Source organism: Chinchilla lanigera, unplaced genomic scaffold, assembly GCF_000276665.1.
Source record: "Chinchilla lanigera isolate Chin_1 unplaced genomic scaffold, ChiLan1.0 scaffold00015, whole genome shotgun sequence".
NCBI classification, from domain to species: domain Eukaryota; kingdom Metazoa; phylum Chordata; class Mammalia; order Rodentia; family Chinchillidae; genus Chinchilla; species Chinchilla lanigera.
This window is the reverse complement of record NW_004955416.1, coordinates 10,206,002-10,223,212: the sequence shown is the minus strand read 5'-3', so window position 1 is coordinate 10,223,212 and position 17,211 is coordinate 10,206,002. Positions and strand designations below refer to the sequence as shown.

General features: G+C 42.4%; 1 protein-coding gene across 1 annotated transcript in view; it reads right to left on the bottom strand.

Moving 5' to 3' along the window:
• Window positions 1–2,108: 2,108 nt before the first annotated feature.
• Window positions 2,109–17,211, bottom strand: part of Pdia3 (protein disulfide isomerase family A, member 3) — a gene marked incomplete in the record, with an annotated part of 23,148 nt that continues 8,045 nt past the window's right edge. Inside the window, 10 exon segments of the mRNA XM_013512559.1 lie at window positions 2,109–2,534; window positions 2,897–2,954; window positions 3,306–3,385; window positions 4,516–4,644; window positions 5,348–5,456; window positions 6,336–6,518; window positions 7,099–7,224; window positions 7,477–7,593; window positions 10,596–10,725; window positions 11,571–11,678. Coding sequence (XP_013368013.1) covers window positions 2,421–2,534; window positions 2,897–2,954; window positions 3,306–3,385; window positions 4,516–4,644; window positions 5,348–5,456; window positions 6,336–6,518; window positions 7,099–7,224; window positions 7,477–7,593; window positions 10,596–10,725; window positions 11,571–11,678 — 1,154 coding nt within the window.

Here is a 17,211-nt window from a genome sequence, read left to right as displayed (position 1 = left end):
CCGGAAGAAAAACAAAAACAAAACACAAACAAAAGGAACTTGTAGGGGCTGGGGATTTAGCTCAGCAGCACAGCGCCTGCTTGCTAAGCGCAAGGTTGTGAGCTCGGTTCCCGGTACCGGACCCCCCCCCCCCCCCCCCCCCCCCCGCCAAAAAGAAGGAACTTGTAGCCTAGTGTGGTGGTGCACACCTATAATCCCAGCGCTTGGGAGGCTGAGGCAGGAGGATCACTTCGAGTTCGAGGCCAGCCTAGGCTACTTAGTGAGTTCAAGGCAAGCCTGCACTACAAAGTGAGACCGTCTCAAACTGCACCCCCCAAAAAAACCCCACAAACCTGTAGCATAGCTGGATACAATGGGAAAGGGCTCTGGTGTTATGTACTGTACTAAAAAGTAGATTCTTTTACAAACATAGCAAAATAAAACTGCTTTTGTATCTTTTGTACAAGTTTATTTTCCTTAAATCCTCCAAGGCTTTGGTTCTTAACCCTAGTGGCTGTACATGTGAACTATTTCTGGAGCTCTGGAAAAAATTAGATCTCCAGACTCCAGCTGGATGTCATGAATTAGTCTTCAAAATTATGGTATATACTTTTTTTTTTTTTTTTTGCATAGTACTGAGGATGAGATGCAAGGCCTCATGAATGCTAGGCAAGGGGTCTAAAGGGGTCTGACAGCTGTATTCCCAGCCCCAACATCTTTGTTTTTTTGGACATTCTTAGTATGCAGTCTAGGATGGCCTTAAGTTTGCAGTCCTGCCTCAGTGCCGCCATGCCTGGTTTACCTTACTTTTTTAAGCCATTAGTGGTGATTCTGATGTTTTATTTTTAGTTATTTAATGTAGTACTGTGCATTTTACCCAGGGCTTTTTCACTGAGCTACATGCCCTGCTTTTTGAGAGGATCTTGCAAAATTGCCAGGCTGTGTTCAAACTTGTAATCCTCTTGCCTCAGACTCCCAGGGTGCTGGGGTTACAGGTGTGTTCCACGATGCCTTGCTCCAGGCCATTTTATAATTGATGACTAGAGATTATAGTAGGAAGTAAGTTCTTTCCTGACCCTAAAGGTTTATAGAATTACATGAAATTAGGACTAACTGGAATTACTCAGTGGCTAAAACCGATAGACAGGACTTGGATTTAACCATGAAGAGGAAATGGTTTAGTTCATTTGGATAAAGGGGGATCATTCCAGTCTTATCTTTGTTCTTCACTGTTGAAGAAGTAGATGCTTCACTCAACCACACCCTAGGCTTTGGGGAGAGAGGGCTGCACCCAACCTGTCAGCAATTCCTCAAACAACTTGAATGAACCCCAAACTGATGCCACACCCATGCGGGGCATTTCTGGGCAGAGCAGTCCTTTGGAGGTGCAAATATGCAGAAGGCTTAGCTGTATGGCAAGGGTAAGCAACTTATCCTCAGGGTCTGGGTAGGGCCAGAAACAGCCCCAAAGGCCTGGCCCTTCACGTGCTCTAACCACTAGCCTAGAAGCCTGGGCAATACATGTGTAAGGATACAAAGGGATGGGAAATTCAGGATTGAGAGGTAATACAGGTCTGGACTCTGTCACTCTGTATCTTTAGCTATAAAACAGTATGGTAACTACTATGGGACCTCCCCTCCCTTTTTTTGTAGTACTGGGGTCAGCCCCAGGGCCTTTGAACAAAACTACATCCCCAGCCATGCACTATTTTTTTGAGACAGGGTCTTGTTAAGGCCCTAAGTTGCCCTGGCTGGGATCTAACTTGCAGTCCTCTTGCCTCAGCCTCCCAGAGTGCTGAACTAGGTGGTTTTTTCAATACAAATTAAAAGGCAGTCCCTAGCCATATTTTATTATTATTATTATTTTTGGTTATTTGAGATAAGGTCTCATTATATAGTGAATGGCCTTGAATTCACTTTGTAGCCCAGGCTGGCCTCAAACTCAGTGACCCTCCTGCCTCAGCCTCCTGAATGCTCGGACTACAGGCATGCGCTACCATGCCTGGCTTTCAAGCCATATTTAAATGCTCCACAGCTATATGTATCTAATGCAGATTACTGACATTTCCATCACTGCAGCTACTGGATGGTGACGGTTTGAAGACTTTGCTTTTCTATCCCATGGAAAAGACAGTTTAAAGGGGGCTCATTTATTGTCACTGTTCCAAATGTACAAAAAAAAAATTAGAAAATAACCCCCCAACTCAGTTCCCCCCACCCCCACAACACAAATAATTTTCCCAAAACCACAAACATAAACTGGTCCTGGTAACAGTGCAGCTAAGAAACAGTTTTGAGAAAATTTAACAGGATTCAGATTATATCCATTCTGTCCTCTTGGCTGAGAGGTAATAATCCCACATGGGTCCCAGTCTTCCCCACTGTTTTTTCCATCTCTGGTAGAAGAGTCCTTTGACAAAGTGGTATGTTTGGCTGTTGCTTTAGAGATCCTCTTGTGCTTTCTTCTTCTTCTTGGGTTTTTCTTCTTGAATTATGGGGGGGTTTGTAGCTTCTCGTTGTAGATAGCTAATAAAATCACTTAATTCACGGCCACCCTAGAAACAAACCAACCAAAAAAATGACTGAAGATTTTTTTTCTGGTGTGCTGTGGATTGAACTCAGAACCTCATGCATACGGGGCAGGTGCTCCACCCCTGAGCTACATCCCCTGTCCTTTTTGAGTCAGGACCTTGCTAAGTTCTCCAGGCTGGCCTTAAGCCTGCAGCTTCCTGCCACAGCCTCTCCATTAACTTGGATCACAGCATGTACTATGTCCTCTAACTGGAAAATTTAACTTTTTAAATAACCCTGGACTTTCTGTAAATGCAATTCATAACCAACGTATCTACCATTTAAACAGACCCAACTCAAGAACTGTGTGTGTGTTATTTGTGGGGTAATGGGCTAATACACTTACTTCATATTTCTTTGGACTTTGCTTCTTATTGGCTGGAGAGAAATAGATGGTAGGAAAACTGGGAAAAGAAAAAAAGAAGGGTTTATTCATTTCAGCTTCCACAGTAGCTCTGACATACAGTTCCCCAGTATGTGTTTCTAGGAATTCTCTACATTATGGCTTCCAATGAGATCAGATACCATTCTCCATCAACAACTACAATATTCCAACAAAACCCAGAATTCTGAGAGCTCACAAAACTCACAGTAGGGTCACTGCAGAATGGCTAAGAAGGATAGGTGATTTTGTCCTCAATTTCAATATGCAGATCCCCAAAACCACGTCTAATAAAGAAACGGTGGCTGACAATGAGCGGTCTCCACTGTCAGTCAGACAGCTCACTAATTATGAGCATTTCTTGTCTACTTACCCTCTAACTTCATATGGAGAAGGCACATCATTGGCTGTGGCATCCATTTTGGCTATGACAATATTAGGGTCTTTGCTGAGCTGTTAAGATAGAAAGGTGAGGCCTTTATTTGTTTTGCAATGCTGTAGACCAAACCAGGGTCTTGGTCATGCTGGGCAGGAGCTCTACCACTGAGCTACACCCTGAGCCCAGCAAAGGTCAGACCTTTAAATTCCAAGTTTTCAGCAACTGAGGTATACTTCGTCAATTCAGGACTTCAACCTGTTGACCTTCCAGCTTTCTGCTCTACTGGCTTTTATATATGAAGACTACATACAGCCATGTTCACGTTTACCTGGCCTAAATAAGACAATGTAAGGGCTAAGCCAAGTGGTTTTTGAGACGGTCTCACTAGGTAGTTCAGGCTGGCCTCGAACTCGCAACGATCCTCCCTCCCGCCTCAGCCTCCCGAGTGCTGGGATTACAGGCATGCACCACCATGCCTGGCTGAGATAAGTGTTTTAAAATGAAGGATCACACAGCACCTGCCTGGCAAGTGCAAGGTCCTGAGTTTGATTCCCGGTACCAAAAAAAAAAAGAAAAAAAAAGAAAGAAAAGATGAAGGAACATACAGATTTATAAGCCATTACCAATATTCAGAAACTTAAATATTTTTTAACCATAATCTAGATGGAGGAAAGTTCAAAGTGGGTATCGGAGGCACTGCATAGACACTAGGGGGCAGTCAAGAGAAGGTAACAGTTGAAATATTGTAAATCTACTAGTACTTAGGAACTAATTAGGGTAACTAAATTATATATAGAGTATGTATAAGAACTTCCTGTTCGGATTTGCGTGTGTGTGTGTGTGTGTGTGTGTGTGTGTGTGTGGCGGGGCGTACTGGAGACTAAACCTAGGGCCTCTACACTGGGTCACACCCCCAGGTCTAATTATTTTTTGAGACAAAGTTTCACTACGTAGCCCAGGGTAGCCTCAAACCTGTGATTCTCCTGCCTCAGCCTTCTGAGTTCTGGGATACAGGCGTGCACCACCATGCCTGTTGTTTTTTTCTTTTGGAGGCAGAGCCTTTCTAAAGTGCTCAGCCTGAGACTGAATTTGTGATCCTCCTGCCTCAGTCTCCCATCTGCCCCAGCCTGTACTGCTGGGATTACAGGTATGCACCACCCTAACCCAACTCAGATTTTATCTTGAGAACAGGGTTCACACTTACCTTCTCTCCTAGTTCTTTGTATTTGGGCTCCAGATTCTTACAGTGACCACACCAAGGAGCATAAAACTCAATCAGCACATCTTTATTTTCATTATTCACTATTTCATCAAAATTCTCTGCTACTACTACCTGGAAAAACACAGACAATTTCTAGTTTTAAGGGGAGCTGAGGAATAAATTCATAACTTGTATTTGCTTCTGAGAGCAAAGCCTTTCACATCTGATGTTATCACTGAAGGTAAGCCATGGAAACCTAATGTACATGTACAGACCGTGTTAAAGATGCGAGCACTCCCCTCCCCATGAACCAAATCATCCATGTATCTCCCACCTGTTATAGATGTCCAGTCACAGGAAATACAATGCTACCTCACTGTTCCTTAAAATAATTTCAGAGCAACACAGTGCTGCTTAGGATTTTGTCTTGCTCTACCCCGAAGGGTAATCTACTCCAATTTTACCGTCACAAATCCTATGGCCCCCAGCCACAGGATCTTGCCATAGTTCAGGCTGGCCTTGAAGTCACTATGTAGCCCGGCTGGCCTCGAACTCATGGCAATCTACCTGCCTCAGCCTCCCAAGTGCTGGGATTACAGGTATGTACCGCCACGACCGGCAATTCTATGGTTTTATACTTTTCTCCCTACCAAATATTGTAATAAGCTCTGCCAGTGTTTATGACTCAAGGAGGTGAGGACCAAAAACCAAACCAAACCAAAAAACCCCATAAGGACAGTCAACACCAACAAGGTCTTTGTTTACACCCAACATTTTTGAAATAGAGATAAGGAGTCCACTGCTGATAGGCACAGGGAGGCTGCAGGCAGCGCACCTTTACAGGCCCATCATTGCTCTCAGGGATTGGCTCAGACTTCAGGTATCTCTTCAGGTTGCCATCGAAGTAATCCTGCAGGAACCTTTCCAGAGCCTTGCCATCACGCCTGCATGGGAAAGACGGAGCTGGGTTTGGTAACTCACTCCCGACACCGGGGAGTAAAGCAATTCTCTTGAACAGTTTTTACATATTTTACCTTCAGTTTCATGGCTGGGAGAAAAAAAAAGACAGGTCTCTTTCTCTTAATATGCAGAACTACTGACTGAACATGAAACAATGCACCCCCTCCACTTGTAATGTGTTCCTTGTGTGTTAGAAAGTTTAAAAGAACCACTAGCCTTCTGCAGACTCGTTTTTCTAAGAGAACCAGGTCCTGCTGCTCTGGAGAACAGTGTATTTACAGTGTCTTACTTCACTGATTGGCTTATGAGGTAGAATTTTCTCCTGTCTTAATCTTGTAAAGTCTTGATGCTGAAGGTAAAACTATGTATGGGTCTTATCATCTTTCAGTTTCCTGTGTTTACATTAGGCCCACGTGGTACTCTCAAAGAAAAGACATTCTATACACATGGGAGGGGGTTGGTTTAAAAGTTTATCGATCTCAAAGAAGCTGTCCAATTTTTTCCATTTTTTTGTGCGGCTATTTGAGACAGGGTTTCCCTATGCAGTCAAGGCTGGCCTGGAACCCATGATTCCCCTGCCTCAGCCTCCCAGGTGCTGGGATTACGAGTGCGCATTTACTTCTACCTACTACAGCACTTCTAAGACAGTAAAAACAGCTAAGAATTCTAAGCTGCATCCTTCTGTTAGTTTTCAGAAATCATTAAGGGTGACAGCCCTTCCATTCCTGTAATTAAACAGGAAATGACAAGCTGACTAGAAGACCTATCTCCATATCCCAAAGCTGTCTAAGTTCTCAGTAGTGTAAAAGGCCTTTATTTCTCTGGAGACTCCAGTCCTGAACCCATGCTAACGAGTAACTCACGAGAACTCCTCTTGCATGACAAATTTCTCTCCTTTAGCAGTTCTGATAGCAACAACAGGAATCTCTCCAGCAGTGCTCTCCAAGCCAAAATCAGACAGTTCGTGGCTGAAGGTTTTGCGGCTAGCCACCGCAAAGTTGAGTTTGTGTCCACCATCCAGGAATTTCTTCGCCACCATCATCACTCTGTGGGGAACAAGGTATTTGTGCCAAGACCCCATCAGGGTGGTAAAGCACTTTTTTTAAAATCAAGAAGTTAGAAAGTAAAGACCTAAGTTGTATGGTCCACACAGCCCTCTGAAGTCACAGGCACAGAACACTGTATACTTCGCTCTTACTGAACTGCACTGCCAAATCGGTGGTATCTAATGAAATAGTCCCCTCCACTGAATCGTGCTGTCTTATATAGCTATAAAACTTCTCGCAAGTATAATGACCGACTTGAAGTAAAATTTACAAGGGTAAAATGTATCAGAGTCTCAATGGACAGGTGTGCACAATATTTTCAGTGACTTTACATTGAATTTTACAGTGTGCCACAAAGCAAACAAAACAAAAAACTCCCAGGAAACCACTTATGAAGGACACACCCAGTCAATTTTGGAAGCAGTTCATGTTATTTATCCTTATAGCGTCAAATGAGGTGTTGGGAGCTGATGTCTTCACACTTATCTGCCCTTACATCACGTATAGTAACAAGATGATGAAAAGAAACCGCTACTACATTGGGTAAACTTGTTTACAAAACATAAAACATGATTATTACCTGTTTCTCCAGTAGTTAGAACCTTTAGTATTCTTTTCATAGTCCACATCGTAGTAAGCTATAAGCAGGTCCTTGCCCTGTATCAAATCTTTATTGTCTTCTGTCATATGAGGACAGATACCAAAGCTGAAATAAAATAATCCATAATGAACTTTGGCAACTTATACCTCTATTATAGCATTTATAAAGGAAACACATTTTCAACATTTAGGACAAACACTGAACAGTAAGATTCCTTTGCAGGACCTTTACAGTAGGAATTCTAAGTCCCACATTAGTGCCTTCATATACACTTAAAACTATTATTGTTATTATCTGTCAAACAGACTATTTAAATCAAAACATAGAGGTAAGAAGTTATACCAAGGTGTAACTCACATGTTTTCCTGGATGAACTTTTTAATTTTGCCGCTCGTCATTTTCTGTTCTGTATATACCACTGTTTTGTCCTCAAACTTGTTGGCAAGGTGTAAAGGACGAAATAAGGTGATACCCCTTTAAAACAAGAAAGTGTCAGTAAACAGCAGAGGAACTATCTCCCCTCTTTCATTTAAAGCTCAGATTATCTACTTTTGCTATCACTAAGCACAAAGGGATTCTTCTGGGATCAGAATTGGCAACATGACCCTCTCAGCCACACTAGGGTGAGAAGCCACCTCTTCTCAGGTGTAATAACCAGATACAGGGTTTATAAACCTGTGTCAGAAACTTGAGACCTTTATTTTAATCTTAGGCCACCGCACCGTCCAATTTCAGTGAACCTGGGTCAGGCATCAATTTAATCCCCTGGGCTTCAGCCTTCCCATTAACTCAGAAGGGAAGTAAAGTAAATGACTAATTTGCAAATTTTGACAAAGAGCAGCGAACAGCTGCGGATATAGCTCAGTGGCATAAGCGTCTGGCTGGCAAGTGCAAGGTTCTGAGTTCGATTCCTCGTGCAAAAAAAAAAAAAGCAGCGAACAGAATGTAGCTGAACACAAACATACATAAGGCAGACCCTGCTCCCGCTGCAGAGTCCCTTGCCTTTGCCTTTGAAAACTCACCTCAGCCCTTTTTGTTTGTTTGGTTTTGGTTTTGCTTTAGGTTTTTGAGACAGTTCGGGCTATGTAGTTCAGGCTGGCCTTGAACTCACTATGTAACCCAGGCTGGCCTCCAATTCCTGGCGATCTTTCTGCCTCAGCCTCCTGAGTGCTGAGATTACAGGTGTGCACCACCACACCTGGCCTCACTCCCTTTCTTAAGAGACAACACCTTGACTCTTTCCACCTAAGTTTTAAGTAGGCACACAATGATATACAATATTTAGCTGAAGTTAATTTAAAATTCCTTAGTTCTAGATTACTCCATCCCAATGAATCAAATTTAAGAAATTTTCTTCCTTGGTACTACTTTGCCTCTCATATGATCCAAGCTTTCCTCCATCCACTGAGACACAGGAGAAATAGAAGTCTCTTAATTCCCAGCCTTTTGTCCTACTAAAACTGTACGTAAGGTTTGGTTCAGAGCCACAGGCTTATATTCAAGAAGACACAACTACCCGTACTGCCCACACCTTGCCTCCAGCTTCTTCAGTCATTCCTCCTCCCCAGGCCGCACTCCCACATGCAAAGCTCTCTCCGCTTTTGGCTTCATTTTAGCACTGCTAAGCCCCTTTTCATTCTTCCAACATTAATCAATATCTAACTTTATGTCTCATAAAATAGGCATTTTCATAGAACAGAGAGAAACTACACAGCAAACAGGAATCTAATATAAACAGGCACAGGGGTAGGCTTAGTGACCACGCTAGCCAGACTTTCTGGGCTCAAGTTTTCTGAATCTTCCTGTGAGAATCTAGGCAAATTACTCCTCTGTGTGCTTTTCTTTTAAAGCCTAGCCAAGTGCTCAATAAAACAACAGACATAAAAACTATCAGGTCACGCTGGAAATGGTGATGCACACTGGTTATTACAGCACTTGGGAGTGTGGACTGCTATGAGTTCGAGGCCAGTGTGGGCTATTCTGCAAGATCCTGTCTTGAACAAACATCCCCCAAAATTGCCAAACCCCAAAAACCACCAGGTCACAGATTTGTAAGAGTCTGCTTCCAGGGTCGTTAAAAGGACTGATTGGGTGTGGTGGCACGTGCCTGTAATCCCAGCACTCAGGAGGCTGAGGCAGGAGGATTGCTGCAAGGTTAAGGCCAGCCTGGGAGATCAAAGCCAGCCTGAACATAGCAAGATCCTGTCTCAAAAAACAAAACAAAATTGGCTCTGAGCTGTCTAGGAACTTAGATTAAAAATACAGGATCAAAGCCAAAGAGGACTGATTAACAGCAGTAAAGGGCACAGAGCAGACATCACACACGGTTAAATATGGACCCGTTAGCACAAGTCCTCAGCACACTTTAGTTGACATGTATGAGAGATGGCATCTCATCTTGTGGGTCAGAAACCACTTAACATGTGAAGCATCTCTAGTCAAAAACTGTTCGAAGGGCTGACTTACAGCGCTTCGTCACTGCATAGAAAGCCCTGGGTTTAACACAAGTGTGGGAAACACACGTGTGCACACACACCCCCTTTCCCAAATGCCACTGTCCAGCTATCCTCAGGTTCTTCACCACCTGGATGAATCACCAACTTCTTTTTTTACCAACTTCTTAATCTCATTATGATCACTTACCATGCCCCCCAGATTTGTTTCCCAACTGGACAATGACTACCACTGCTCCAATTACCCAGTTTTATAAGCATCTTAGATTTATTCTGGATCTTCCCTTTTCCACACAAGTTCCTCAACCCTGTTCACTTTTTTTTCATGCCCTACTCTTCCTCTTGCCATTAATACTGTCTTAGATTCTCCTATCTGCCTTGCCCTACTCCTCTTAAACCACTATTATGTAAGTACCAGTAATTTTTCTAATGAAACAAAATTAAACATGTTAGTCCACAGCTCAAAATCTTTCATTGGCTTTCAAATGGCTATTATTTGGTCTCCACTTACCTCTCTGACCTTTACTATGACCTTCTTCACAAACACTACAGGTCCCAACATGCCAAGGCTGTCTTACATCCTTGCTGCACAACCTGGAATAATTTTTGCCTGAGCCACCACACATCCTCTATTTTCCTTCCTCATCCCCCCTAAAAAAACAATATTCCTCATATACCTTGTATATATTTCTATTACAACACACATAAAACTCATTGATTTTTACAGTGTTTTCACCTACAAGTGCTCCACACAAGACAGTAGTAGAGCCAAGTGTGGTAGTGAATGCCTGTAATCCTAGCACTTCAGAGGCTGAGGCAGGAGGATTACAGCAGAGTTTGAAGCCAGGCTGGACTACATAGTGAGACCCTGTCTGAGAAAACAAAACAAAACAACACAGTAATAGTTTCTGGCACTAGCTTAATACCTAGCAAATGGTCAAACTTTTGTAAATCATGGGCACAAACCTCACCCAGTCACAAAGTGACAAGAGACGGACAAGGATATGGAACCCAGTCACTTACTCTCCATTGTCATCGTACTCCTTCACCAGAGACTCGACATTGGTGTGTGCGAACCGGTAGTTATCGCGCAAGTTGCTGGCTGCTTTTAGGAACTCCGAGTGAGCTTCACTGAACAAATCCCTGAAAAAGCCTATTTGGAAAATGTCCAACACAAAGAAGCAGCTGTAAATCTTAACAGATATTCAAGAACTTTAAATTCTGATTTTTATAGCTATTATTCTTCTCTCGATAACAAATAAGGACCTGGTCTGCTCTGACACAGTTACGTGCCATCTAAGGAAACTTAAAAAAAAAACAACAAAATAGAGCAAGGCTGGGCCCTGCTGTGAGATGCAAACAGGGACCTCATTAGAGCTGAGCAGATGTTGGCCTTACTATGTTCTTGAACCTCCAAAATTGTGAGCTAAAAAAACATTTCCTTACCAATTTCCCAGCCACAGAAAGCTGTCTAATACAACCCCAGAAAGCAAAGGTGGCTGCAAAAAAAAAAAATTTTTTTTGAGACATGGTCTCACTATGTAGTTCAGGCTGGCCTTGAACCGGCAGCGATCCTCCTGCCTCAGCCTCTTCAAGTGCTGGGATTACAGGCCTGTGCCACTACACTTGGCTCAACCCTAGTAATGGAAAAGAAAGACAGGGAGGAAGAAAGGGCCTGGACTGGCATGGTGGTAACGCCCCTGTAACCCCTACTACTAAGAAGGCTGAGGCAGGAGCACTGAGAGTTCGAGGGTAGTCTGAAGGGGGAAAAAGCTGAAGATATTCCTATCCTAGTCCTTTAACTTAAATTAAACCTTTACATTTCTAAGAACACATTCCACTGAAAATATCATCTTCCCCATATAATACTGCCCAGTTCTACCTACTGTCTTTTAAACTGACCCAAGATTCCTAAGATGCTTTTCACTTTGTGCTGTCCTCATATATGGATGATTTTGAAAACCCATTGATGCTTTTATGGCCTAAATATTTACTTACCTACCACAGAGGCATCTTTATCATTAATGAACTTCTTAAATTCTTCCTCATTTCTGAGAGGAACTGAAGCTGGTCCTGCTTGCTTCTTCAGGTGGCTGACAATTCCATCTTATGAAAGTTACAATAAGACAATTTAGTCAGTGTTTGGGAAGGAAATTTTCATGATTCAAAATTCAAAAGGTACAATAGGACACACAATGAAGTTTTCTTCCAACCTTTGTTCCTAGATGCCCATTGTCTTCCCTGTAAGGTTTCAGGTTTTTTTTTTCCCCTTTGATTTTTTTGACACAAGGTCTTGCTGTGTAATTCAGGCTGGCCTTGAACTCACAGCGGTCCTTCCTGCCCCAGCTGCCCCACTGCTGGGTTTACAGGTGTGCACCACCACACCTGGCACAGGTTCACTTTCTTCAGCATAATCTTTTCCTTATGTATATATATTGGGAACTGAACTCAGGACCTTGCGCTTGCCAGGCAGGTGCTTGTGCACTGAGCTGACTCCCTGGCCCTCAGTTTCAGTCTCCTGCATGTCCTTTGACACATACACTGATAGGCAGATTATATACTTATTCTTTCTCTCTAATGGCAATATGTACATGTGTTCTTTGTTTCTGTTGTTTAACATAGCTTACAGATAAATTACATCAATAAGTAAAGAGCTGCCTCAACCTTTTATTGTAGCTACATATTGTTTCATTGTATGGATATACCATGCTTTAGCCCACAACTAATGTGTGCTTATGATCCCTTGTTACAAACAACTCTGTGATAAAAGACCTTGTATTAATTTATTTTGCACATGATAGTACAGCTATAGATTAAGTTCCTAGAAGTGGATTCACTGGGTCAAAAGGCACATACACGTACAATATTAAAAAGATTTATATATTATTTTTATCTCTCTACTATCAAGTAAATTTCAAATTAGTAGTGATTTTTTGTTGTGCCTATGATATAAAAAGTTTAGAAAACATACATTTTGCAAGTAAACTAAATAAGGTCTTTATTCTTAAACACTGCAGTGATCTGTAGCCTTACATTTTTAAAGCTCAAAATGCAGTGCCTTGGATAGCTCCTATAACTCAGACTACAGATCAAATCACTCCTGACTGCTGGGAGTGGTGCAGACCTGTAGTCCCAAGCACTTGGGAGGCTGAGGCAGGAGGATTGCTTTGAGTTTGAGGCCAGCCTGAACCGCATAGTAAGACCCTATCTCAGAAAGGGGGGATCACATTTTCCTATTCAGATGTAATGGGCTATTTAAGTAAAAAAGTTTTAAAAATAGGACATCACATATTGAATATACGTACATCGTAGGAACACGTACAATGATGTGTCAATTTTAAAATGTACTTATTTTAAAAAATAAAGAAAAACACAAGCTGGGGGGGGGTAGCTACATGGGAAAGCACTTTCCTACTATGCTTGAGGCTCTGGGTTCAGTCCCCAGACCAGCACTGTAAGATTCTGACTCACTCTCTCCCTCTCCCCACCACCTAGCTGGGAGACCATTAACTACTCCACTTACTCTTCCAGCCCACTGAAACCACTCACACACTCAAAAGACTCACAGGCCAGAGGCAGTGCTATTCCTCCGATATTCTTTTTGTCCTTTTTGCTGTACTGAGGAACAAACTGAGAGCCTTGTACACTGTAAGACTGTACAATGTTCTGCACTAAATTGATTTTCCCTCTCTCAATTTATGCATTTTCAGGGGGAAAAACAAGTTTACTTCGGCTCCTTGTAAAGGTTTTGTACCAACTGATTAGCTGAAATCAGACATGAACTGTACAATCTTCTACATCACAAGTTATAAAGAATGCCAGAGTCTAAAGTTCTCTAGGTTTACAGGAGTGCTGAGTAACCAGTTTAAACATGAAAGCAAAAAGCATAGTTCCTAGAGGTGCACATGAACAAAATTCCTTCTGATCAAAGACTATAAACATTTGACCCATTGGTCAGAGGTTGAGAATTTCTCTAGTTTAAGATATTTAAGTTACTCAGAAGCTGAGACAGGAAGGTCACAAATTTGATGCCATCCTTAATGACTTGGCGAGACTCTGAAAGAATTACTGAGTATTTATTATGTGTGAAAACTCAAGGCACTGGGGTAGAGCTGTAAACAAGTCAAAGGAGGTTTCTGTTCTCACGGAGCTTACAATATAGAACATTTCCAAATAAATTAACGATCTAAAAAAAGCAGGGCCAGGGAGATAGCTCAGGGGCATAGCGCCTGCCTGGCAAGCACAAGGTCCTGAGTACAATTCCCGGTACAAAAAAAAAAAACAAAAACAAAAAACAAAACAGTAACAAGTGTTACGCAGAAAATTAAAAGAATGGGATAAGAAAAATGACTGGGTGGCTACCTTACATCTAGTGACCTGGGAAAATGTCTCTGAAAGAAACAGAAGCCATGATCTGAACAGCAAAAAGAAGCAAGCCATGCAAACATAAGGGAAGATCACTTCTGGCCAAGGGAAGGGCCAAAGGAACAGTCCGAGATGGCGTCAAAGTGAGGGAGGAGCCGTATTTGGAGTGCTTTATGTAGGAGTAAAATGCTGTACCTCCTAAAATAGCCAAACCTAACCTCTCTCCTCTTAGCCTGCCATTATGAAAAGATAAAATATGCCTGATTTTGCAGGGTAAGACTGTCTTTAATCATGTAAGAATACTTCTTGTTATCACCTATGACTCCTGTAAGATCTAGCACCCACTCAACTCTCTTACTTCTCACCCTTGCTCATCCTATTCTGGCATATGGTCTCTCTGACTCTCTAACACACTGGTCTCATTTACACATGACAGCCTTTTGCACCCGTTTTCCCTCTAAAAGGCTCTAGCCAAGATCTTCTCATAGCTGGGTCCTTATTAGTTTTCAGCTCAAAGGTTTCTTTCCTGACCACCCTCATTAAGTGGTTTTCCCACACAAATCAGTATATCACCCAGTTTATTTTTTTAATACTCTCATCACTGATGTATTTTATCTTTTTTTGTTTTGGTCTTTTTGAGACAGGGGTTTGCTATGTAGTCAGGCTGGCCCTGAACTCACTTCATAGCCCAGGCTGGCCTCAAACTCCCAGCGATCCTCCTGCCTCTGCTGAGATTACAGGTGTGTACCACCACATCCAGCCTTATCTACAAGTGTTTTTTGACTTAAATTGTGACAAAAATATATAATATAAAGCCAGGCCTGGTGATGCATGCCTGTAATCCCAGCACTCTTAAGAGGCTGAGACAAGAGAATCAAGGCCAAGTTCAAGGCCAACCTGGGCAATTTAGTGCTTTAGTAAGACCTTGTCTCAAAACAAAAACTCTACTAAAAGCCAAGTTCAAGCCCAGTAGAAAAACAATATATACACACGTTTATCATAAAATTCACCATCTCGGTTATTTACAAGTACATTTATAATGTTGCACAACCAATTTCAGACCTGTTTTCACCCTGCAAAACTGAAATTCTACACGACTGGGTGTAGTGGCAAATACCTATAATCCTAGCAGTTGGAAGGCTGAGGCAGGACTGCTCCAACTTCAAGGCCAAACTAGGGTATACAGTGAGTCCAAGGCCACCCTGAACTACATAGCGAGACCCTGTCTCAAAAACCCCCAAACCAAACTAAAACAAAAATACCCACAAACAAAAACTGAAATTCTATTATCAAACTCCCCTTCCGCTCCTCCAGTCCCTGATGACTCACGCTTCTGCTTTCTATGCCTTTATATTTTTTCTTTTTTCGATTTTTTTTCTGGTACTGGGAATCGAACTCATGACCTTGCACTTGCCAGGCAGGTGCTGTACTACTGAGCTAAATCCCCAGCTCCTTTCTATGCCTTTGAAAATCACTATTCTTGGTACTTCGTGTAAGTGGAATCATATGTATTCGCTTTTTGTGACTGACCTTTCCATTTAGCTCAATGTCTTCTATGTTCACCTATTTCATAGTGTGTCAGAATTCCTTCCTCTTTAAACCTGAGTAACATTCCACTGTACATGTATATCAGTTTATTAATACACCATGAATAATGGTGCTATGAATGTGAACACGCTCTAAGACCTTGCTTTCAATTCTTTTGGGTATGTACCCAGAAGTAGACTTGCTGGGTTCTATGGTAATTATACAAATTTAATGACTTAGAGTTCCATTCCTGCCATGAGATTACTGAATGAATTGGTTGCCAAATGAGGAATCATGTATGGTATGTACATTACAATATTTAGAAAAAAGAAATGGACAAAAGGAACTCCAACTTGATGGCTTTGCTTTTATTTGCATAACTTGTACATGCAGTACTGTAATGCATAACAAAATAATAAAACTACCCCAAAAAAGGGAGGACAGGCCAGGTGTGGTGGTACATGCCTGTAATCCCAGCACTTGGGAGTTGCTGAGGTAGGAGGATTACCAGCCTGGACTACATAGTGAGATCCTGTCTCAAAAACAAAAAAACCCTATAGCACTATATGGTATAAAAAAATACTTTGAGGCTTTATATAAACAAGATGGACAGGACTGTACAAAAAGAAAAACGATGGGTGGTCCCAGAGGCAGGTCTAAAGTGGAACAGTTGTTGAATAGGTCGTTATATGAGGATTACCTATATCTTTAATTTTAAGGGATCCACCACTATTTTCAATAAATAAGTTACCACTTTACATTCCCATCAATGATGTACAAAGTTTCCAATTTCACTACATCCTTGCCAACACTTGTGGGTTTTTATTTTTAATTTTGTTGTGATGTGGACTGAACTCAGAGCCTCAAGCCTGCTAAATTGATGCTCTAACCCCGAACTATAACCTGAATCTTTTTCATTTATTTTTTCTTGAATCTTTAAAAAAAATAATAGCAGTCACCTTACTGGGTGTGAGATGGCTATCCATAAATCCTCCCCACCCCGCCTCAGGGTTATTTGTATGAAAAGCACAGGAAGACACCTATCCCTTGCAGTCCAGGAGTCACACCAGACCTGCTGTCCTCCCATTGGCAGGCAAAGGCCTTTGCCGTGGAGCTTTCACGGGACTCTGGGCACCTTAGGGAGCCTGAGCGGCACCCAAGTTGGAACTGCAACCTGAGGCTGGGCCTTTGGCTGGCAGGGCCTACAAGCCCTGGCAATGTGGGTACGAATACACTTCCCTAGCCTGGGTGGGCAATGCAGACAAGTCAACTGAGCTAGTGGTCAACATCTTTAGGTTCAACTCTCTGGACTTTATGAGGACCCTGATGGCCTGAGCATGTGCACTCACGGCCTTGGTATTGTTTGCCAGCATCTTCTTCAGCCCTTTCCAGAGCTTCTGGGCAAAACATATTCCTCAGGAACCTGGGATCTACCCTTTTAAGAGAATCTTATCTTTGAAATGGGGGTTTTTTGACAGCGTCTCTGTGCCGTTCTTGGGGTGATTGTACATGGTGTGGTTGTTGGTGTTGGCCACGTCTGCACTGCTACCTGCGGCCCAGCCATGTATACATTTGTAACTTATTTGTTGCCCTTCTCCCCCTCAGAATATAAGCACCATAAAGGACTTTGCTAACCCAGTCCATAAAGGACTGGGCTCAAACCCAGGTCTTCACACATGCTAGACAACTGCTCTGCTACTGAGCTATACTCCCAGTCCCAACTGTGGCTCACTTTAGCAACTATTAC